We start from the raw sequence: 24,403 nt of genomic DNA on the forward strand, positions 1-24,403 counted from the left end.
CTTTTGACAAAGTTCAACATCCATTTATGATAAAAGCTCTCCAGAAAATGGGCATAGAAGGAAATTACCTCAACATAATAAAAGCCATATATGCAAAACCAAAAGCCAACATTGTTCTCAATGGAGAAAAACTGGAAGAATTCCCCCTAAAAACAGGAACAAGACAAGGGTGTCCACTCTCACCACTATTATTCAACATAGTTTTGGAAGTTTTAGCCACAGCAATCAGAGAAGAAAAAGAAATCAAAGGAATCCAAATTGGAAAAGAAGAAGTAAAATTGTCACTCTTTGCAGATGACATGATATTATATATAGAAAACCCTAAAGACTCTACCAGAAAACTGCTAGCACTCATTGATGAGTTTAGTAAAGTAGCAGGATACAAAATTAATGCACAGAAATCTCTTGCATTCCTATACACTAACAACGGAAGAGCAGAAAGAGAAATTAAGGAAACTCTCCCATTCACCATTGCAACAAAAAGAATAAAATACCTAGGAATAAACCTGCCTAAGGAGGCAAAAGATCTGTATGCAGAAAACTTTAGGACATTGATGAAAGAAATCAAAGACGACACAAACAGATGGAGGGACATACCATGTTCCTGGATTGGAAGAATCAACATCGTGAAAATGTCTGTACTACCCAAAGCAATTTACAGATTCAATGCAATCCCGATCAAATTACCAATGGCATTTTTCACAGAACTAGAGCAAGAAATCTTACGATTTGTATGGAAACGCAAAAGACCCCGAATAGCCAAAGCAATCTTGAGAAGGAAAAATGGAGTTGGTGGAATCAGGCTTCCTGACTTCAAACTATACTACAAGGCCATAGTGATCAAGACAGTATGGTACTGGCACAAAAATAGAAAGGAAGATCAATGGAATAGAATAGAGAACTCAGAAGTAAGCCCAAACACATATGGGCACCTTATCTTTGACAAAGGAGGCAAGAATATACAATGGAAAAAAGACAGCCTCTTCCATAAGTGGTGCTGGGAGAACTGGGCAGCAACATGCAAAAGAATGAAATTAGAACACTTCCTAACACCATACACAAAAGTAAACTCCAAATGGATTAAAGACCTACATGTAAGGCCAGACACTATCAAACTCCTAGAGGAAAACATAGGCAGAACACTCTTTGACATCCATCAAAGCAACATCCTTTTTGACCCACCTCCTAGAATCATGGAAATAAAATCAAGAATAAATGAATGGGACCTCATGAAACTTAAAAGCTTTTGCACAGCAAAAGAAACCATAAACAAGACTAAAAGGCAACCCTCAGAGTGGGAAAAAATAATTGCCTATGAAACAACGGACAAAGGATTAACCTCCAAAATATACAAGCAGCTCCTGCAGCTTCATACCAAAAAAGCAAATAACCCAATCCACAAATGGGCAGAAGACCTAAATAGACATTTCTCCAAAGAAGACATACAGATGGCCAACAAACACATGAAAAGATGCTCAACATCACTCATCATCAGAGAAATGCAAGTCAAAGCCACAATGAGGTATCACCTCACACCAGTCAGAATGGCCATCATCACAAAGTCTGGAAACAACAAATGTTGGAGAGGGTGTGGAGAAAAAGGAACTCTCCTGCACTGTTGGTGGGACTGTAAATTGGTACAGCCACTATGGAAAACAATTTGGAGGTTCCTTAAAAAACTACAAATAGAACTACCATATGATCCAGTAATCCCACTCCTGGGCATATACCCAAAGAAAACCATAATCCCAAAAGAAACTTGTACCATAATGTTTATTGCAGCACTATTTACAATAGCCAGGACATGGAAGCAACCTAAATGCCCATCAACAAATGAATGGATACAGAAGATGTGGCATATATATACAATGGACTATTACTCAGCTATAAAAAGGGATGAGATGGAGCTATATGTAATCAGGTGGATAGAACTACAGTCTGTCATACAGAGTGAAGTAAGTCAGAAAGAGAAGGACAAATATTGTATGCTAACTCACATATACGGAATCTAAAAATGGTACTGTTGGACTCAGTGACCAGAACAAGGATGCAGATACAGAGAATGGACTGGAGAACTCGAGGTATGGGAGGGGGCGGGGGGTGAAGGGGAAACTGAGACGAAGCGAGAGAGTAACACAGACATATATATACTACCAACTGTAAAATAGTCAGTGGGAAGTTGTTGTATAACAAAGGGAGTCCAACTCGAGGATGGAAGATGCCTTAGAGGACTGGGGCGGGGAGGGTGGGGGGGGCTTGGGGGGGGGAGTCAAGGAAGGGAGGGAAGATGGGGATATGTGTATAAAAACGGATGATTGAACCTGGTGTACCCCCCCAAAAAATAAATAAATAAATTAAAAACAAAAACAAAAACAAAAACAAACAAAAAATCGTCTATAATTCCAACATCTAGAGATTACTATGCCTAACATTTTGGTTTTTGCATATCCTTCCAGACTTTTTTCTATGTATATAGATTTCTACATGATGGGTTTGTAGTATTCTTCTGTATTCTGCTTTTTTACTTAACATAGCCTATTTCCCTATTTTAATTTGTTAAATATTCTTCCACATCATTCCTTAATGGTTACAGAGTATCCCATTGTACGTAGGTAAAATAATTTATTTGATCACCTACCCTATTGGATATTTATGTTTTTTCCAATTTTTCACTGCTATAAATGTTGCTGCAATGAATATATTATAAAATTTTGTCCATTTTTAAAATAATTTATTCAGGATAAATTTTCATAAAGTGGGAATTACCAGATTAATAATCATGTATTTTCTTTTAATGTGGGTTGCAAAATAGCCTTCCAGAGAGGTGATATAATTTTTCCACAGAATTTTTCATGGCCTAAATAATAGATCAATTTTTAAAAATTAGTTAATTAATTTTAATTAAGTAATTTATTTATTTTTTTGGCTGCATTGGGTTTTTGTTGCTGTACTTGGGCTTTCTCTAGTTGCAGTGAGCAGGGGTGCTTGTGCTTCTCATTGTGCTGGCTTCTCATGTGGAGAAGCATGGGCTCTAGGCACTCTGGCTTCAGTAGCTGTGGCTCGAGGGCTCTAGAGCGCAGGCTCAGTAGTTGTGGCGCACGGGCTCAGTTGCTCCATGGCATGTGGGATCTTTCCGGACCAGGGATCAAACCCGTGTACCCTGCATTGGCAGGCAGATTCTTAATCTCTGCACCACCAGGGAAGTCTCTAGATCAATTTTTGTTAGTGCTTCATGGGCACTAGAAAAGATAGGATGGGATTCAAAGTTCAATATATATCTATTAAAATCAGTCTTAATATACCCTTGTTTATACTTTGTTTCATCAATCTGCCAAAAGATAATGATGTGTTAAAGTCTATCTAGCATAGTATTTCCATCAACATCTTCTTTTGGAGCCTCAAGTTTCTCATTTATATATTTGAATGCAATACTATTTGGCAACTGAAGTTTTATGGTAATTTAACCTTTGTTGTAAATTGTTGCTTTTATCAATATAAAGTGATCTATCACTTTGTACTATTTAATGCTTTTTCCCCTTAAATTCTTCTTTTTACTTATAGTATAATCCCTGATTTCTTTTTATTTGTCAAATGTTCTTTTCCCTGGCCTTTTTTTTAAAGCTTTTTACATATCACTGTACTTAAGTTGTTCCTTATAAACAGCATGGAGTAGGATTTTATATTTTTACCTAACCTGAGAGTTAATTTATTACTATAACATATTTTTAATCTGAATTCTGTCTTTTTTTCTATTATTTACATATTTTCTATTTCTATTCTGCTCCTTTTGACAATTTTTACTGAATGGGCAATGTATTCTTTGTTTTTACTTTTTTCCAGTGTTGTGTAAGTGTGTTATTAACATGTTTATATATATACAAACATATAATGTAAATATATTTATTGTGCTGTTTCCCCAAGTCAATCAATATTCTTTACCCCACCATTTTAGTGTCTGTATAGTATTGCATTGTATGGATTTTCCATAATTTGAGGCATCCCCTATCAGTTAATAAAAATTAAAATAATATATAATAAACTCTGTAACCACTAAGCAAGAACTTCCTATTCCCCTCTTCCTCCAGCCCCTGATAACCTCTAATCTACCTTTTGTTTCTATGAATTTATCTAGTCTAAATATTTCATGTAAGTAGAATCATATATAGTATATGTCCTTTTGTGTCTGGTTTATTTCACTTAGCGTGTTTCCAAAGTTCATCCATGTATCAGAAACTTCATTCATTTTATGCATGTATGCACCACATTTTGTTTATCCATTCATCTGTTGATGGACCCTTAGGTTGTTTCCACCTTTTGGCTATTACAAATAATGTTTACATTGGTGTACAAATACCTGTTTGTCTCCTTTTTCATTTCTTTTGAGTATAAACCTGGGAGTGGAATTGCTGGGTCATATGGTAATTCTATGTTTAAATTTTTGAAGAAGCGCTAAACAGTCTTCCACAGTGGCTGCACCATTTTACATTCACACCAGCAATACACGAGGTTCCAATTTCTCTACATCCTCACCAACATCTGTTATTTTGAATGTTTAAAATATTATAGCCATCTTAGTAGCTATGAAGTGGTACTTCACTGTGGTTTTGATAATGATGTTGAGCATCTTTTCATGTGCTTATTGCCCATTTGTATATCTCTCTTGGAGAAATGAAGATATTCAAATCCTTTGTCATTTTTTAATTGGGTTGTCTTTTTGTTATTGAGTTGTAGGAGTTCTTTATATATTCTGGATAGGAAACCCTTACTGGATATGGTTTGTAAATATTTTCTCCCATTCTGTGGACTAGTGCACTTTTATCTTATTATTTTCCCTAAAGAAATTCTTAAACATATAATAACTAACAGATATAGTTTATTTTTTACACATTTATTGCCAAGTTGCCTCTCTGGAAAGTTAGACTAATTTACAGTGCTTCCATGAGAAATGGTGAGTTTTCCTCTAGCCTTTCTCAATGCTGGTTATGATCTCTTTAAACTTCCTTAAGGTATTAGGTGAAAAATGATAATTTGTTTTTGTTTGCAATCTATTGTATATTAGTGAGGTTAAACACTGTACATATGTATTGTCCATTTATGTTTCATTTTTCATGAAGCTTATGTTTTTTTTTTGTCCAGTTTTCCTTTTGACTTTTCTCCTTTTTCTTAGTAATTTGTACAAGCTCTTCATATAGGGATATTAACCCTGTGTTATATGTTACAAATATATTTTCCCATAGCTTCATTAGCGGTCATCTTAAAATTATTTTAGTTACAGCTAGGTATATTTCAGCTCTGCAAAATATAGTGACCTCACAGGCTGTACAGAAATAGAAACAAGTTCCTAAATGAATGTAGACATAGTCACAAACTCTGCAGCTCAAATCACCTAGTAGTTACACCTCTCCAAGCTATGAGTAGGATCAGAATATTTAATTCACAGATCAAATCCTGACTTGATGTTTACTGTGCCGGCAACACCAGCTTCTAAGGAAATGGGTCTTGGCTTCATATTCCCGAGGCCCTTCTGGCTTCCTCAAGAGGCAAAGTCCCAGTAATGAGGGATGTGAATCATTTCTCATCACTCCCATGCCATGTTAGGACTCCTAGAAGTCTGGTGCCAGGTAAAAGAACAGCAATCCAGGATAACTGTCATGTTTCCCCATATTTTTAGCAGACCTCAGCTGGCCCTAGATGGGGTTCTGCGTGACTGACTCAATCACTTCTCTTTTATTTTAAGCAGGTAGAAATGGAAATTGTGCTCTGAAAACCGTTCATTAAAATAAAATCTTTCAGGCTTCCTAGGTGGCGCAGTGGTTAAGAATCCGCCTGCCAATGCAGGGGACACGGGTTTGATCCCTGCTCCAGGAAGATCCCACATGCCTCGGAGCAACTAAGCCCGTGTGCCACAACTATTGAACCTGTGCTTTAGAGCCCGTGAGCCACACTACTGAGCCCATGTGCTGCAACTACTGAAGCCCACACGCCTAGAGCTTGTGCTCTGCAAAAAGAGAAGCCATGGCAACGAGGAGTCCGTGCACCACAACGAAGAGTAGCCCCCACTCACTGCAACTAAAGAAAGCCTGCGCACAGCAAAAAACAAAAAACAAAAAAAACTTTCGACCAGAGGACATGGGGTTGGGGGGGGTGCGGTGCGGGAGGCGAAGGGGAAGCTGGAACAAATTGAGAGAGTAGCATAGACATATATATACTACCAACTGTAAAATAGATAGCTAGTGGGAAGTTGCTGTATAACAAAGGGAGATCAACTCGATGGTGGGTGATGCCTTAGAGGGTTGGGACAGGGAGGGTGGGGGGGAGTCGCGGGAGGGAGGGGATATGGGGATATGTGCATAAATACAGCTGATTGACTGTGGTGTACCTCATAAGCTGGTACAAGAGTGTAAAGCAATTATATTCCAATAAAGAGCTTAAAAAATAGATGTATGTATCAAAAAGCAAAAAAAATAAAAATAAAATCTTTGGGGTCAACATGAAATAATTACTATATTTAGAAGGCAAACATTTCCAGCTTCTAACCAGGCAGAGATTTAAACAACCGCCTGAAAAGAGAGAGACTGGAAAAATCTGAATGAGAGTACCATCTTTAAAGGGAATGATATCTACCAAGAAGGAGAGGGTAAGACGTGTCTAAATACCTAGGTCAGAACCCCCTCCTTTCATCAGCACTTTCCCCTGGGCCAAGACAAGGCTGCCGTGACCTACCTTGATGAAGGAGTACAGAGACTTTCCATAGAGTCTCTTGAAGTTTGCTCGGATGTCCAACATGTCAATCTCCGCTCGAGAAACCATCACTCTGATAAGGGTGTTATCATCAGTGCCCAAGCCCTAAGGAAAAAACAAGATCCCTGCATATAAAGCTGAGCTGGTTTTCAGATAGTGCTCTCGGTTAGTCTATCAAGGCAGACTGTGTATGAGTCTCCCGATGACATCCTTTGTACCTTCGAGGCCTGTGGAATATCACTCCTCACCATGGAGCTCAAGGCTTTCCCCAACCAATCTTTTCAACACTCTGTGCTCTGACCAGAGGAGATGGCTCTCTGCCCTTCTAGAGACACAGCCTGTGTTCTCCAGCCCACCTGCTTCATCTACAGTGATCCACCCACCATGTCATCCTTCCCTTCCCAGCCTCCCCAGCCTTCCTATCATATAAACCCTTTGATGTAAAACTTCCTTTAAGGTCCTGCTCAAATATATCAACTTCTTTATATGTTCTTTTCTAATCCTCACCCCCAAACAAATATTTTTTAAAAATACCCTTTCCTTTGTATTCCTGTAATATTTGGACCCTCAACTACTGTCTTACATTCTATTTAGCTCTTACTAGTGTTTTGCATACATCTGCCTTCCTCTCAGGGCTAGAAGTTCTTTGAGATCAGGGACTGCATTTTGATCCCTCTTGTCTCTCCCATGGTTCTCAGCAAGGGTGCTTGCACAGAGTACAATGCATGGTTAGAAGCCAGTGTTTGCATCCCTGCTCCATTCCTTTCCACAAACTGCCCAACCTCTTTATGCCTCAGTTTACTCATCTGTAAAATGGAAGCTGATAACGGTACCTGCCCCACAGAGCTGTTGTGAGGATAAAAGTATACATATAAAGCATTAGGAACAGTGATCACACATTGCAAGTACTCAGTAAATATTACCCTCCATTATGATTAGTAAGCACTCAGTGAAGTATCTGAAGGATTGAACTGAATAGCTCAAGCTGATTTTGGCTAATTTGTGTGTGGGATATAAGTAAGTGCATGAAGGTGGACACAAGACCCTCGCAGCCATTCAGATGCTAACAGTGAGCCCATTTACCTTCATAGATTTATAAAGCCTTTCAGCAAAATATGCAGATTTGTTCCTCATGCACTTTACTGTCAAGAGATAAGAAAAGAAATGATTACAGATAAAATCTACGAGAAAAAAGTGACAGTTATTCCCACTGTTTCTACAAGGTATGAAGTAGTATCTCTTGATTGCTTTGTCAGAAAAATTTAGCCAAATAATGTTTTATGGGCACGGGCTATGCTAAAAGCATTTTCACAGATGGAAAGTACCCTCAATTTATTGTCAAGTTCCTGGACAAGTAATAAAGGGCATTAAAGCAAAAAACATAAAATTTCGAAAAGATTATTGCTATCTGTACCATATGAAACAATGATTAGTTCTAACTATTCACAGCATTGCAGGCTGCAGCTTGTATAGGATTAACCTTTCCATGTACTGAGATATAAAGGCTCAGAGCATATAAAATATATAAAGCCACATGGTACAATAACAATCAGGCTGTATATAATATTTCTCACTTAAAATCCTGGATCACATGTCATGAATGATTTAAACAATTTTTTTATTCCTGAAAAAAATTTCCACAAGTGATGACAACAAATTGCTAAGGAGGAGGAAAGTCTATAAGCATTTATTACTCCACTCCCCACCCCCACCAGCTTACCTATGGCCAGCAGAGCATCTTCAAAGCTACCAGATGTTTCATATTTAATACTCTCTTCAATATCCTTCTGTGATATCCTCTTGTATTCATCAAACACTACAAACAATAACAAAATGGAATTATAAATAATGAAAAAAATAGAGGAAACTAAACTGTGTGGAGAGAATGAGCATCTGTTAGCTAGACTATACTATTTATTCTTTGGCATATTTCAAGAGGAAATGAATTAGCAGTGTGGGTGAGAACCAGGATGCATATGGCAAGTGGAATGCAACACAGGAGGGGAGGAAGGAATATTGTGAATCTTGGAGGACATCAGGCAAGTCATTTCCCTTCTGTGGGGCCCTGTTTTCACCACATAAAGTGGAGATAACCTCTGCAGAGAGTTGCTCTCTTTTCTTATTGTTTCCTTAATAAGCAGAATGTGTCTGTTTCATAATTTTGGACTTGGCAATCACCTGTATGTTCATCTTCCTTTCAGCTCATCAAAACTACAGCAATTCCTGTTTACAGTAGCCAAGACATGGTAGCAACCTAATGTCATCGACAGATGAATGGATAAAGAAGATGTGGTACATATATACAATGGAATATTACTCAGCCATAAAAAAGAACAAAATAATGCCATTTGCAGCAACATGGATGGACCTAGAGATTATCATACTAAGTGAAGTAAGTTAGAGAAATGACAAATATTACATGCTATCACTTATATGTGGAATCTGAAAAATGAAAAAATGAACTTATTTACATAACAGATACAGACTCAAAGAGATAGAAAACAAACTTATGGTTACCAAAGGGTAAAGGTGGGGGAGGGAAAAATTAGAAGTTTGGGATTAGCAGATACAAACTATTATATATAAAACAGATAAACAACAAGGTCCTACTGCATAGCACAGGGAACTATGTTCAATGTCTTGTAATAACCTATAATGGAAAAGAATCTGAAAAAGAATATATGTGCATATACATATATACATACACATATAACTGAATCACTTTGCTGTACACCAGAAATTAACACAGCATTGTAAATCAAATATACTTCAATTAAAAAAAAACCTCTCCGAAACAGTCACATTTGGTAACCGTTGGTTGCATCTTTTTTCTTTTTTTTTCTTTTTGCCTGCATTTGGTCTTCATTGCTGTGCGCGGACTCCCTCTAGTTGCAGTGAGTGGGGGCTACTCTTTGTTGCGGAGCACGGGCTCTAGGTGCTTGGGCTTCAGTAGTTGCAGCACACGGGCACAACAGTTGTGGCTCTCGGGCTCTAGAGCACAGTCTCTGCCATTGTGGCTCATGGGCTTAGTTGCTCCGCGGCATGTGGGATCTTCCAGGACCAGGGATCGAAACTGTGTCCCTTGCATTGGCAGGCAGATTCTTAACCACTGTGCCACCAGGGAAGTCCCTGAATCTTTTAATAGACTTTAACATAATTAAAATTTCCCCCCTTTTTTACCAAGTATTTTTTCATGTTACGAACATATTTTTCTTTCTGGCTGCCTCCTTCTGGAGCCTTCTTAGAGTGGATGTTTGTTTTGTTTCTCTTCTTCACACTGCCTTCTTTGGGATGCTACCCCATCCCCATCAGAGTGATTCTTACAGGGCTGTCAATCCAGGGACACCCCTACCCCCAGCATACACGATAAGCTCTAACAAATGAGTGAGCAGTTCATCCAGCCAGGGCCAATCAGTCTTACCCTCCCGGGAATTTTTCAACTGAGCAGATCATGAGGATGGCCAAAAGCACTGAGTAATCTTTCACCTCAGAGAACATAAGAATCACCTAGGAGACCTGTTAAACTCCTTGGGTGTCACTCTCAGAAATTCTAAGCTAGCCCGTCTGAAGTAGGGGTTCAAGAATCAGCATTTTTAATGGAGACCAGATTTTAGGCAACTCTGCCTTAGAAATAAATTCATGACTCCCTTGTACTGAGATCCCCAGAACTGCCTTGATTTTTAGTCTTTCTGCAGCTGTTGGGCTCTCCCTTCAATTCAATGGACCGCTAGTATTTTCCATTTTCCCTCTTGTCCCCCTCTATATCATTTCCTCTTTTCCTATGGAATTATTCAGTGTGTATTGCTTGGAATTAAAAAATCTAATTGACCCATTTTCTAAGACAGTTTTCTCCACTGTAAAATGGGGAAAATAATGGCTGCTTCACTGGGATGCTGCAACAAACAATGCTTATAATATGCTTAGCACAGCACCTAGACAATTAACAAAATCTTAGTTATTATGAATCCTCACTATTATTGTTGGTTGGTAAGGCAATTATAACATTTTCTTTATTCAAATGATGCTTAAAAGATTTTCTTCCAGTGGCTTACAAGCAAATGTTTTATAACTGGATATAAATAGATATAACTGGATATAAATGTTTTATATCCAACTACTGACTTGTGCCTGGAAGGGAAATTTGTTACAAATATACTTGCATTAAATTGGTTTTTGAGGATCTGCAGTTCTTGGAAAATACCACCAGGGTGAGATTTGCCTTACTAGTAATCAGGCAAGGAAAGGCAAAAAAATAGGGAGCGGAGTCAGAAGATCTGCTGATTGCCCATGACATTTATTAACTGGAATAACCACCTACTGTCATTGTGGAATATCTGAAATAATTGCAACTTCCAAATATGTTGTAATTTTCAATTTTTTTTAATGTTTTCAATTTAGTGAACTTCTTCAATTTAGCAAAAGTCTTCTCAAATTTCCCGAAAGTTTTGAAAATTGTGAGTGATTATAATGGCATGATGAATTTATAAAATTAAGATATATCATAAAGACCTAAAAAGCTTGTATAAAAAATGAAATATCTTATTAAACCTTTATCGCTGTTTACAAGAATATAAACCTGACAGCAAATATTCTACAATTGTATAGTATCTTTTTCCCAAAGAAGTGAAAAGCACATTACAAAGACTAGCATTATCAGAAGCAAATTAGAAACTTTACACACAGGAAATAAAATCTGAAATTATCCACTATTCATCTTATGCAACATACCCCCTAAAGAAATCACTTCTATTAGCATTTACAACTTGGATGTTAAATAGGAATAAAGGTCAACCAACGTTTCTATTTTATTGCTTGCTGATGTCCTGAAGATGTTGCCTTATGTAACTAAATTTAAATGGAGCTGCTTTAGAAAAAGAATTGACTATGGAGGTCAGTTTCCTACAAACAGGAATGCCAAACTTCTATGAATGTATCTGTTAATTATTCATAATTAATCTTGCAGCAATTGGCCCTCATGCACATTGCTGCACTCATAAATTTCCAAGGTAAGAGTAAGACATCTAAGACAGTTCAATACAATTAGGTCTTTGTACCGAGTAAAGGAAAAAAGGTTATCAATTACGGGCAATATAATTTTCACTATGTTTCAGATAGTTTCTTTAGAAAATGAGGCAAGTGGCTTACCATGCAACAGATGATTTCGATTCCGGGAACAGAGAACAGTTAGAAATTTCACCTCATCTGTCCCCCATTTCTTCTCTCCAGCCTCATACAAGTCCTGAAGCCAAACAAACCACAAATTTAAAACACAGTGGAGAAGGTGCCAGGACATATGTAAGTATTTCCAGATCTTTAAAGAGCGGAGTTAGCTTAGTTTTATTTTGTTGGTGATGGGGGTGGAAGTGGCGTTGGCAGTGAGTGGAAATGACTCAGGATTTTCCCTTAGGTATAAGACTAATGGGACTCTATAATATCTCTCTGAGAGTCAGGGCAAACACCAGCAGCTCCCTACATGCAGACTACATGGTTCTGTCTTAAGAGCCAAAAGGAATGCCTAGACTTGGGCTGTCCCATGCAGTAGCCACTAACCACATGTGGCTATTTAAATTTTAATTAATTAAATGAAATTTAAAATTCATCTCCCCAGTCATACTAGCCACATTTCAAGTGCTCAGTGGTCACCTGTGGCTAGCGGCTACCCATACTAGACAGTGCAGATGTAGAACATTTTCAACATCACAGAAAGGTCTGTTGGACAACACTACTCTAGAATGATCTGTGATTTACTTGAGACTACAGAAGGTCTTACAGTAGTACTAGGACCCCATTAGTAATTGCTTATATTCCAGCCTGGTAGGAATAAAGAAACTGATTCTGGTTACTTTATATTATTATTATTCATTTTTTTGGCTGTGCCACGAAGCTTGCAGGATCTTAGTTCCCTGACCGGGGATTAAACCTGTGCCCTCAGCAGTGAAGGCACGGAGTCCTAACCACTGGAGTGCCGGGGAACTCCCTTTAACTATACAATGTTGTTGTTGTTATTATTATTGTTATTATTATTCTTATATGTCCATTTCTTAAAGATTTATTTTGTTATTTATTTATTTTGGCTGTGTTGGGTCTTTGGTGCCGCACATGGGCTTTCTCTAGTTGCGGTGAGCAGGGGCTACTCTTTGTTGCGGTGCATGGGCTTCTCATTGCAGTGGCTTCTCTTGTTGCAGAGCATGGGCTCTAGGTGCACAGGCTTCAGTAGTTGTGGCACATGGGCTCAACAGTTGTAGCTCACAGGCTCTAGAGCGCAGGCTCAGTAACTGGGCACACGGGCTTAGTTGCTCCATGGCATGTGGGATCTTCCCAGCCCAGGGATTGAACCCGTGTCCCCTGCATTGGCAGGTGGATTCTTAACCACTGCGCCACTAGGGAAGTCACTACAGTATTACTGATAAATCAAAACTACTGTTCATATCACCTCACACCCATTAGGATGGCTACTATTTAAAACAAACAAACAGAAAATAACAAGTGTTGATGAGGATGTGGAGAAACTGGAACCCTTGTGCTGTGTTGGTGAGAATGTAAAATGATGCAGCTGCTGTAGAAAACAGTATGGCTTTTCCTGAAAAAAAGTAAAATGAAATTACCATACGATCTGGCAATACTACTTCTTGGTATATACCCAAAAGAATTGAAATTAGGATTTTAAAGAGTTATTTGCACACCCATGTTCAAAGCAGCGTTATTCACAATAGCCAAAAGGCGGAAACAATCCAAATGTCCATCAGCACATGAATGGACAGATAAAATGTGGTATACACACACAATAGAATACGAGGCAGCCTCAAAAAGGAAGGAAATTCTGATATGTGCTACAGTAGAGATGAGCCTTGAGGGCATTGTGCTAAATGAAATAAGTCAGTCACAAAAAGACAAACACTGTATGATTCCACTTACATGAGGTATCTGGAGCAGTCAAACTCATAGAAACAGAAAACAGAATGATGGTTGCCCGTGACTGGGGTGAAGGGGACATGAGTAGTTTAATAAGCATAGAGTTTCAGTTGTGCAAATTGAGAAAAAGTTCTGAAGACTGGTTGCACAACAATGTGCATATATTTAACAGTACTGAACTGTATGCTTAAAAATGGTTAAGATGGTAAATTTTTTGTTATGTGTTTTTTATTAAAAAATTTTTTTAAACCCTACTGTTCATTTATAATCAGCAGCTGGCTTTTAAATTTCTCGAAATGCCCTACCTTGATATATCTTGTCATACATTTACCTCCAGCTACTCAGCTGTTCCTGCACTTCCTTCTCTAATTTCCACACTATTAAAAAGTCAGTTCACAGGACCGTGGAATTTTAAAGCTGAGAGGGCACAAAAGCTTCATCTAATTTAGTGTTTTTCAAACTTGAATCTCAGCAGGCTTGTGATTGCTTCAATCACTAAAGGTGGGGGCAGTGACACTGATTTCTGAGGCTAGGTCATAAAGTCAGGCAGCTTTGGTTCTTGTGGAGTGCCGGCTTTCCCGATGGTCCCTCTTGAAATGCAGCCACCACGCTCTGCGAAGCCCACGCCACCTGGAGAGGTCACATGTAGGAGATCCTTTTGAAGCCTGTGATGAGCCCAGCCAGAGTCATCGCAGCCCAGACACCAGACACAAGAGTGGCGGAGCCTCCAACCCCAGCCATTTGAGTCCCCTCCAGCTGTTCAAGTCTTCCCAGCTAAGACCTCCGACATTACAGAGCGCAGAAAGCCCTCTCGACTGTGCCTTGTCCTCATTACTGACCCACAGAATCCATGGGCATAAAATGGTGGTTGTTTCACGGCACGAAGTGTGAGGTGGTTTGTTATACAGCAATAGTAACTAGAACATGTGGGCAAAGAACGAACTTTCAATCTGTCACAGAATGATACTTTTATAAATTACCATAAAAATGAACTTGAAAACGGCAGTTTTAGGAACTGGTGGAAAATGGTATCTTTTTGTGTTAATTTTTTAAAAATAACTAGTGAGGTTGGTCATTTTTGGTATATTTGTCATTTCTATTTTCCCTTTTTTTGAGTTGCCTGTTAATGTACATGGTTCCTTTTTTTTTTTTTTTAAGAAATGGGGGTATTCTTATTCATAGTATCAAAACTATAGTTTACTTATATACTTTATGTATTAAGCTTATTATATATAAGGTGAAATTTCTCCCCATTGTATCATTTGATCTTTAATTTTGTTTGTGGTATTGTTTGCTAAGACAATTTTTTTTTTAGAACTTTTATTGAGATACAGTTAACATACAATAAACTGCATATATTTAGAGTGTACTATTTGGTATCCCAATCTCCCAATTCATTCCCCCCCTCCCCAAGACAATTTTGTTTTTTAATTTAGTGAAATTATCAACCCTTTTCCTTTATGGTTTCTGCCTTAAAAGAAAATGCATACAAAATCCTTTCCCAGCTCCTGATTTAGAAAAGAATATTTAATTATTTTTTTATATTACCTTTATGTCTTGCTTTAAGTTAAAAATTTCAAGCTATTTGGTGTTTATTACGATGTCAGGTGAAAGCTGGGATCCAACTTCATTGTTTCCCAAATGGTTAGCCAATTGTTCCAACTCCACTAAGTAATTTGTGTTTTCTTCACTGACTTGAAATGCATATACTCTGTATATGTCCCTGAATATTCTCACATAGGCTTGGTCCTGCTCTTAGACTTTCTAATCATTCCACTGACTTCTCCCTATTCTTACACCAGGACCACATGCTTTACTTTATTTGTACATTTATTATACATTTAAATATATATTAGGGCAACTTTGTCCACTTCCTTCCTGTTGAGATTCTAATCTCCACTGTGTTTCCTCCATCTCCCTTCTCTTCTCTGATTGCTTTGTGCTTTTCTTCTGAACTCTGGAGATTTTTTTTAGTATTGCCTTCCACAACGATTGTTTTCTGCAATGTCATTTCTGATCGTTGCTGCTTCTAATAAACATTTAGATTCCATCTTCCCATGTTTCTAAGAACACTTTTCCTCCACTCTTGTAGCCCCCTGTTTATCTCTGCTTGCCTTTCATCCAAATCTATTTTCATCTCCATTATTTTCTCATTGCCTATTTCTTTTCTTTTCTTTTTAGGTCTTGTTTAATTAAAATCTGCCGTGCTCTCATTTGTGTCAGGATCCAAAGTGATCTGCAGTCTGTCTCTTCCTTACAGTGAGCCCATGGTTGCCTCCCTTCAAGCCCCAGTTTGTTCACAGGCCACAAAGTGTTTGATTTGGGGATCTGTTGATGTTCATGCTCTTTGATCTTGAAAAGATGAATAGTATATCCAGACCTGGTTTTGCCCCCAGAATGAGGTGAAGTGGATTCTTCTTCAAGCTCCTTACTTTTCATTTGGATGCATTTCAAGCAGGAGGACTTGCTGCTGGTGCAGTGGAGGCATCTGAGACAAGTCCTCCCTGAGGAGTTTCCCCGTTGGCAGGAAGCCACTGTGTCTACTTCCAGAGGGGGCGGGGAGTGTGTGTGTGTGTGTGTGTGTGTGTGTGTGTGTGTGTGTGTGTGTGTGTGTGTATGTGTGTATGTTAGCATCTTTTTTGGGGCAGGAATGGCTCTCCTGCATCCTTGGCCCAGCTTTTCTGTCCATCTGGCATTTTAATGGCCCTCCTCCATAGTTTCCAGTGTTGATTCAGATTTTTCTCTATTTTTGTATTTCCTGGTTTGTTTGGTTTTCAGAAGGGAATCAAATATGTGCCATCTTCTAACAAACGCTCTGAAGGGCATTTTAATGTGGTCTTAATATATTATGAATTTCTTTTTAAAGTAGGAATTCTGAATACTACGTGTTATTTCCTTCAGTGCAATTTTCATCCCAAGAACAGATAAAACTGGACTTTTAGACAATAGCCTCTCTATACTTTAAAATTTCTACCTTTGATAATAAATTACTACCTAATTCTACTTGTTCTGATAATTCTTTCCCTCTCAAACTCATTTACTTTCCTACCTCAAAATTCAGCTACAATACTCAAAGTCTGCAAATATCCCTTACTGCTGACGGACGTTAAAGAGTGAAGGTTGATCAGGTTCTCCTACTGTCTTATCTTGGAAGAAGAATTGAAGCCTTGGCTGGAGTTGTTCTTTAATTCCTTGCCTCTTGGTAACACTTGGAGGATCCAGTAAAACCCTATTCTGAGTTCTACTCCTACTCTTTCCAACCTCCCCCAGCCCAAATATGTTTGGAAGCACCTTTTCACCTGGTCACTTCCAGGGAGAACTATGTTCCTTGAAGAACTCCCACGTATTTGTTGAATTGCATGGTTTTTGTTGTGTGTATTTTTTTTTTTAATGTAGGTATAATTGACATATACCATTATGTTAGTTTCAGGTGTAAAACATAATGGTTTGATATTTGTATATATTGAGAAATGATCACCACAGTGAATCTAGTTTCCATCTGGCACCATACATAGTTACAAATTTTTTTTTTCTTATGATGAGGACTTTTAAGATCTATCCTCTTGGGACTTCTCTGGTTGTCCAGTGGTTAAGAGTCTGTCTTGTGGGCTTCCCTGGTGGCGCAGTGGTTAAGAATTTGCCTGTCAATGCAGGGGACACGGATTCAATCCCTGGGCTGGGAAGATCCCACATGCTGTGGAGCAACTAAGCCTGTTCACCACAATTATGGAGCCTGTGCTCTAGACCCTGTGAGCCACAAGTACTGAGCTCACGCACTGCAACTACTGAGCCCACATGCCACAACTAGAGAGCCTGCACACTGCAACTATGGAGCCAATGTGCCTCAACTACTGAGGCTGCGTGCCACAACTAGAGAGCCCATGCACTGCAACTAATGAGCCTGCATGCTCTGGAGCCCACACGTGATAACTGGAGAGGAGTCCGCACACTGCAACAAGAAGCCCGTGCGCTGCAACTAAGACTCAACACAGCCAGAAAATAAAAAAATAAGTAAATATTTTTTTAAAAATAGAGTATCACAAATGCTGATACTCTCTGACCCACTCCAACTCACTCCAGCCCCCCAAATATTCATAGCAAAATGGTCAGCAGAAGCCCCGAAACATTAAAAAAAAATCTAGTCTCTTTGGAACTTTCAAGTGTGCATTACAGTATTGTTAACTGTAGTCACCATGCTGTACATTATATCTTCATGACTTATTTTATAACAAAGTCTGTACCTTTTGAACCCTTTCACCCATTTTGCCCACCCCTACCCCTGCCTCTGTCAACCACCAATCTGTTCTCTGTATCTATGAGCTTGTTTTTCTGGGTGTTGTTTGTTTAGATTCCACATATAAGTGAGATTATACAGTATTTGTCTTTCTCTTTCTGACTTATTTCACTTAGCATAATGCCCTCAAGGTCCATTCACATTGTTGCAAATGGTAAGACCTCATTCTTTTTTATGGCTGGATAGCATTATTCCATTGTACACATATACCACAATTTCTTTATCCATTCATCTATTGATGGGCACTTAGGTTGCTTCCATACCTTGGCTATTGTAAACACTAGTGCAATGAACAAGGGGGTGCATATGTCTTTTCCAGTCAGTGTTTTCATTTTTGAGGGGTAAATACCAGAAGTGAAATTGCTGGATCACAAGGTAGTTCTATTTTTCTTTCTTTGTTTCTTTTTTTTTGAGGAAACTCCATACTGTTTTCCATAGTGGCTGCACCAATTTACATTCCCACCAACAGTGCAAGAGGGTTCCCTTTTCTTCACATCCTCTCCAGCATTTACTGTTCCTAGTTTTTTTGATGATGGCCATTCTGACAGGAGTGAGGTGATATCTCATTGTGGTATTGATTTGCATTTCCCTAATGACTAGTGATGTTGAGCATCTTTTCATGTGTCTGTTGGCTATCTGCATGTCTTTGGGTCTGTTCAGATCTTCTGCCCATTTTAAAATTGGATTGTTTGGTTTTTTGCCATTGAGTTGTATGAGTTCTTTATGTATTCTAGATATTAACCCTTTATTAGATGCATGATTTGCAAATATCTTCTCTCATTTAGAAGGTTGCTTTTTCATTTTGTTGATGGTTTCTTTTGCTGTGCAGAAGCTTTTTAGTTTGATGTAGTCCTACTTGTTTATTTTTGCTTCTGTTGCTTTTGCTTTGATGTCAGATTAAAATAATTATTGCTTAGACCCATATCAAGTAGCTTATCACCTATGTTTTCTTCTAGGAGCTTTATGGTTTCCAGTCTTACTTTCAAGTCTTTAATTCATTTTGAGTGAATTTTTGTGTATGGTGTAAGGTAGTGGTCCAGTTTCATTCTTTGGCTTATGGCTGTTCAATTTTCCCAACAAAATTTATTGAAGAGACTATCTTTTGCCCATTGTATATTCTTGATGCCTTTGTCGTAAATTAATCAACCATACATGGGTGGGTTTATTTCTCAGCTTTCTTTTCTGCTCCATTAATCTGTATGTCTGTTTTAATGCCAATACCATACTGTTTTGATTACCATAACTTTATAATATGAATTGCATGGTTTTAAAAAATCCAACAAACCTGGATTCAAAGAGTCCAATTCTACCGGCTACGTGATCTTATATGTTATTTAAATCTGTGCATCAGTCTCCTAATCTATAAGACAGAAGTAACAACATCTACTTCACAGATTTGTTGTAAGGAAAAAAATGTAAAGTAGTTAGCACAATGCCTAGCACCTAGTAAACCCACAAAAAGGTGATAGTGGGTATAATATTTCAGGAATACATTGCTCACTAACTCTTCATCTAAACTCGGGATTCACCTAGGCTATGGAGGTTCATTCTGGCATGCCCCAAAATGCTCGCCTTGAGGTAGCTGAAATTCACATAAGCATCCGGGAAACACAGTGTTTTCAATACTGCTCCCTCCCCAAAGTTTCTGGGTTGAAGGCCATTTCCTGCATCTCCTTATGGGATGGGCCTCCCTGAGTCCTCAGAATTCTTAAGAACTATATACTCCTCTCCCTTCTAGTGAAGGTAAAACGTTCTTTCCTACAGAATCCCTACTCACATGTGAGGTATGTCACATACCTCACATACTGAATGGGACCAATCTCTCTCTAAGGTTGTATATTGGTTAACAGTACAGAGTCTAGATCCAAACTGCCTGGTTCAAATCCCAATTCTGCAATTTATTATCTGTGTGAACTTGAGCAAGGAACTTGACTTCTCTAAGCCTCAATTTCCTTGTCTATAAAATGGGGATAGCAATACTTACTCCATAGGGTTATTGCAAAGATTCAATGACATACTTCACGTAAAGAGCTTAGAACAGTGTCTGGTACCTGGTAAGGACCCACTTTCATTAGCTATTATTATTAGTGTTATCTGGCCACAGTAAATAGACCGGGGGTTGGCGCCAGGGCAGCCATCAGTGAGCTGAGTAACGGAAGCAACTGCCTCTTGGGGTTTGGTATTAGTTTTACCCACCAGCATACCCGCTGTGCCAAGCCGTTTTACATAGGTTGTATTAAATTTTCTCTTTGGGGAAGTAAAAATGTGAGGTCAACAAAGGGAGGTCCCTTTATCTCCAAGTAATTCAGAAGACACTCCATGGTTCTGTGGGAGCAACCACACCATGGTCTGGAACCCAGGGATGCTTATAAAATGATGCTCCAAGCCATCCCCAAGCCCCAGGTATCTCTACAAGAAACTTCTGCTATTAAAGGTCATCTGTGGGAATCTTTTTTCATAACATATTCCAGCCTGGCCAATATACATTGAAATATAAGGGGGTATCCATCAACTAGGGCCCGTTTTTTTTGGTAAAAGATAAGAAAGAAGCTGCAGTTCTACTAACCTCGGCATCCTGTCTCACGAGAGCATCATCCAGATAATTTCCTTCATCCCTGCCACCCTGAGGATGAGAAAAACAAACAAAACAAACTGAGAGAGGATCCATGAAGATCTGGGGGCTCTGACAAGACAGGATGTGTGGGAACCCAAGGACATGGTAATTAGACAGAAGGGATCAGGAGTCCAGCTTAGGGAGAAAGGACAGATGTCTTCAAATGTGCTTGTGTTATTCCCACGGCTCTGATCTGGCCAGCCAGAGAGCAAGCCAGGTGTGGCTCCCTGATGGTGCATGGGTGTCTCTGCCAGTTGAAGGGGCAGGAGGACAAATGTGGCCTGGTGACTGCTCCCTCCAGGACAACCCTCTCCTCCCCCCACTCCTGTGTCTTCCCAGCTGACTTGTGCCTTCCGAACTGGCAAATTTACACTGATCAATTCTGCCAAATAGGAGCTGGAAAGAGAAGAGAATCAAGAGACTCTGGGGCCAACGGTGGGGGCTTGGGGAGCCCCTGCAAGTGCCCCGTCTCTCATCAACTCCAGCTCACCAGGAAGGCAGGATTCAAGCCTTGGAGGTATACCAAAGCGTGGCAAAACGGGCTACTTTCCTCTGGTTACACTATTTTATTGCTATGCTGTCCCAATATGCTATGATCTAGGCGTGGCTCCGCAGTGGTAAATCTGGGAGGAAAAGAAAAAATGGGTAGGAAATAAGAAAAGCAGGTTGGCATTATTAAGTAAATATCAGAGACAGAGCGAGGTAGGAGTTGGAGATGATCTCTGGGGTTCTGCTTTGGTTGCTGGAAGAACAGCAACGGTGTGAATAGAAAAAGACGGAGGAAGAAGAGCTGGTTTGGAGGGAAAATGAGTTCAGGTTTAGTTTGGGAGGACTGAGTTCAGGTGCTGGCAGAATATCCATGAGGAAACATGGAAAAAGCAGTGAGAAATGAGAGTCTCACACTCAGGAAGGAGGTAAGGGATAAAGATAAAATTATGAAGTCATGTGAAACGTCTTGCAAATCCATCTCTCTTTTCTGGCACCCCTGCTCCCACACTAGCCCAGACCTGCTTTTTTCATGGTATCTGGAAGACCAAGGCAACTTCCTGCTTGGGCTCCCTGACTCTGGTTCAATTCATCTAACACATCGCTATAACATTACTCTTCCTGGGACTTCCCTGGGGGTCCAGTAGTTAAGACTCCACCTTCCCAATGCAGGGGGTGAGGGTTTGATCTCTGGTTTTGCCTTGAGGCCAAAAAAACCAAAACGCAAAACAGAAGCAATATTGTAACAAATTCAATAAAGACTTTAAAAGTGGTTCACATCAGGAAAAAAAAAAAAAGAGTACCTGGCAGGTATTAGGTGCTTGTATGCATAAATGAGAACAAAGGGGCCTACATGACTAGCCAGAGTCTTTAAAGAAGAGAAGATAAAATAACAAGAGACCCAAGAAAAACACAGGGGAATATTCCCATTTGGAGGTTGAAAGGATGAGAAAGGCTGGAAGAGGGGATAGAGAGTGAATGTCTCCGTAAAACGCAACCCCCATCAAAGGAGGGAGCAACTCACAGTGGACAGAGACACCAGCACTCGCTGGAACATGAAGGATGTGTCAGAGCGAATGTCATCTTCAAGGCTCCGCCCATATTCTAGCAAGAGAGTAAAATCAGCGACATCAGAGTAAAGAACCTTGCCCGGCACCATGTCACACCCCAGAGCCTTCGGTCTTCTCCGGGACCAGGCTGTTTACTGAAGCAGCTCCTCGTGAGCGTTTTCAGCCCCCACACAGTTTTCCGAAGGCTAAACCCTGGCAAAACGGTCAGGATAAGTTTAGCTTGTCATTAGAGGGAAGTGAGATGCCCTTGCTCCTTAAATTAGGGGATTGAGAAGGTGGGGCTGTGATCTCCACTCTGTGGTTCCTGCTGTCCAGGGGTTTGTCCTGAACGTGGCTTGCAGTGATGCAGAGAAGTGGTTACGTGGCCCGTGGAAAGGCAAGCAGAGTGGGGTTTCTGAACCTGTGTTTGGGGACAAGCAGGGGGCTGTCCACAGGGAGGAGAGCTGTATTTGGCAGACGTGGGGAGTCAGTGCTAGAACCAGGCTCCCAAGGTAGAATCTCCTGCTCCAAACTAAAAAACTCTTATTGTTTTGTTTTCTTTCTACCGAAGTATACTTGTTATTACAGAAAACTTAGGGAAAAATAACTAAGCAAAATGAAGGGAGGAAAACAAAACCTTGTCATGAATCTAATTAGCCGGAAATAATAATCTTTGGTAACATTTTGGTGAATATCCTTCCTCATTTTCCCCCATATACACATATTATTTTTCTTTCTTTAAAAAATGGGATCGGGGACTTCCCTGGTGGTTCAGTGGCTAAGACTCCATGCTCCCAATGCAGGGGGCCCGGGTTCGATCCCTGGTCAGGAAACTGGATCCCACATGCACTCTACAACTAAAGATCCCGCGTGCCACAACTAAGACCCAGTGCAGCCAAAATAAATAAATAAATAAATAAATAAATAAATACTTTTTAAAAAACAATAAATAAACCGTAACAAAAATGGGATCATAGCATCCCATTTTTATGATTTGTCTTTCTCACTTAATCCATATACCACACCACTTATTGTAATTTAATAATATCCTTCAATATATGTTTTGATGACTACATTGTATGGGTGAACCATATATTTTTTAGCTAATCTCTTGGACATTTTAAGCTAATATAAACAATATTTCAGGATCTAAACCTTCGTGCATTTTTATTATATTCTTAGGGCAAAAAGGCATGCATCTTTTAAAGGCTTCTCATATGTACCGTCCTCTGGAGATTTTTAAGAGGGGAGTACATGGCTATTCCTCTCAGGTGGCTGCAGGACCTACAGTCCAGTCTGAAGGTAAGAAGCTGAGCGAGACAGCTCCTCCAGGCCATTCCCTGGAATGCTGAGATTCAGTGGTGCCACTGCTTTTGAACAAGCACCCTCGATTCTCTGCTTGATAATAAGGAACACCTTTCCAACTTTCACGGTAATAAAACACTTCACTGGGTAGCCTGGCAGAGTGGCAGGTGCACCTGAGAAGTCTCGAAAAGCCAACAGACAGTCGTTTGCCTAGACAGGGATCTGCGTGAGAGCAGAGCTTGGGCCTGAGAATCCCTCACGGTCAGTGTTTCAGTGGGTAACCACCTGCTGCTAGTCTAGTTCTTAGAGCACAGGGCCTCAGCCAGGGCCCCAGCCAGGGCCACCGAGGATGATACATACGCAGCTGGTAGGTCTGGTTTATGCACCGGATCTCCTCGGGCGTCCGGGAGGCCAGGATCTCAATTAGGCAGCCCTCATCTGTGCCAGCTCCCTAAACGAGAAACCCAGAGAAGAGGGCATTACGAGTCAGTTTACCAAGCTGAGTTCCAGACACAGGAGGAATACAACCAGGCATCCGCAGAGAATAAAGACAACTCACCAAGTGCCAGCAATAGGATCTGCTCACTTTAAAAAACTGTCCTACCCAAATTCCAGTGTGTTCACCATTATCATTATGAATCATAACAAACATTTATGGGCTGTTTCTGTGTGTTGGTTACTGTGCCAGGTTAGGGACAGTTTCTGCCCTCTAGGGGCTTAGTCTTTCCTTGCCCTCCCCTGTGCTTTTCCTTTGAAGAGCAGAATCTTCTGGCAAAGCCTGTTACCTCTTTGTTTTCCCAGAGTCTAGCCCAGAACCTTCCACAAGGCTGAGTATTTATAGACATGGCGGAGAAAAGTAGTTGTATTTGAATTTCATTAAAAATCAACTGACCCTGGAGTAGGACACAGTGGATCCAGCATCTAGGGAGGCTGAGAACTCTTTCTTACCAGTTCGGAGCTTACAGCAGACCCAGAGGTGTCTGTCAAAAGTTTCATATCTCA

General features: G+C 39.8%; 1 protein-coding gene across 1 annotated transcript in view; it reads right to left on the bottom strand.

Moving 5' to 3' along the window:
- ANXA4 (annexin A4) overlaps window positions 1-24,403 on the bottom strand; it is a 69,982-nt gene that overhangs the window by 4,978 nt on the left and 40,601 nt on the right. Inside the window, exons 6-12 of the mRNA XM_057742086.1 lie at window positions 23,762-23,852; window positions 22,072-22,151; window positions 20,514-20,570; window positions 11,887-11,980; window positions 8,462-8,557; window positions 7,825-7,883; window positions 6,724-6,846 (exon numbers count right to left, since the gene is read on the bottom strand). Coding sequence (XP_057598069.1) covers window positions 6,724-6,846; window positions 7,825-7,883; window positions 8,462-8,557; window positions 11,887-11,980; window positions 20,514-20,570; window positions 22,072-22,151; window positions 23,762-23,852 — 600 coding nt within the window. The remainder of the gene's footprint in view (window positions 1-6,723; window positions 6,847-7,824; window positions 7,884-8,461; window positions 8,558-11,886; window positions 11,981-20,513; window positions 20,571-22,071; window positions 22,152-23,761; window positions 23,853-24,403) is intronic.

Source organism: Hippopotamus amphibius, chromosome 7 (genome assembly GCF_030028045.1).
Source record: "Hippopotamus amphibius kiboko isolate mHipAmp2 chromosome 7, mHipAmp2.hap2, whole genome shotgun sequence".
Taxonomy (NCBI): Eukaryota; Metazoa; Chordata; class Mammalia; order Artiodactyla; family Hippopotamidae; genus Hippopotamus; species Hippopotamus amphibius.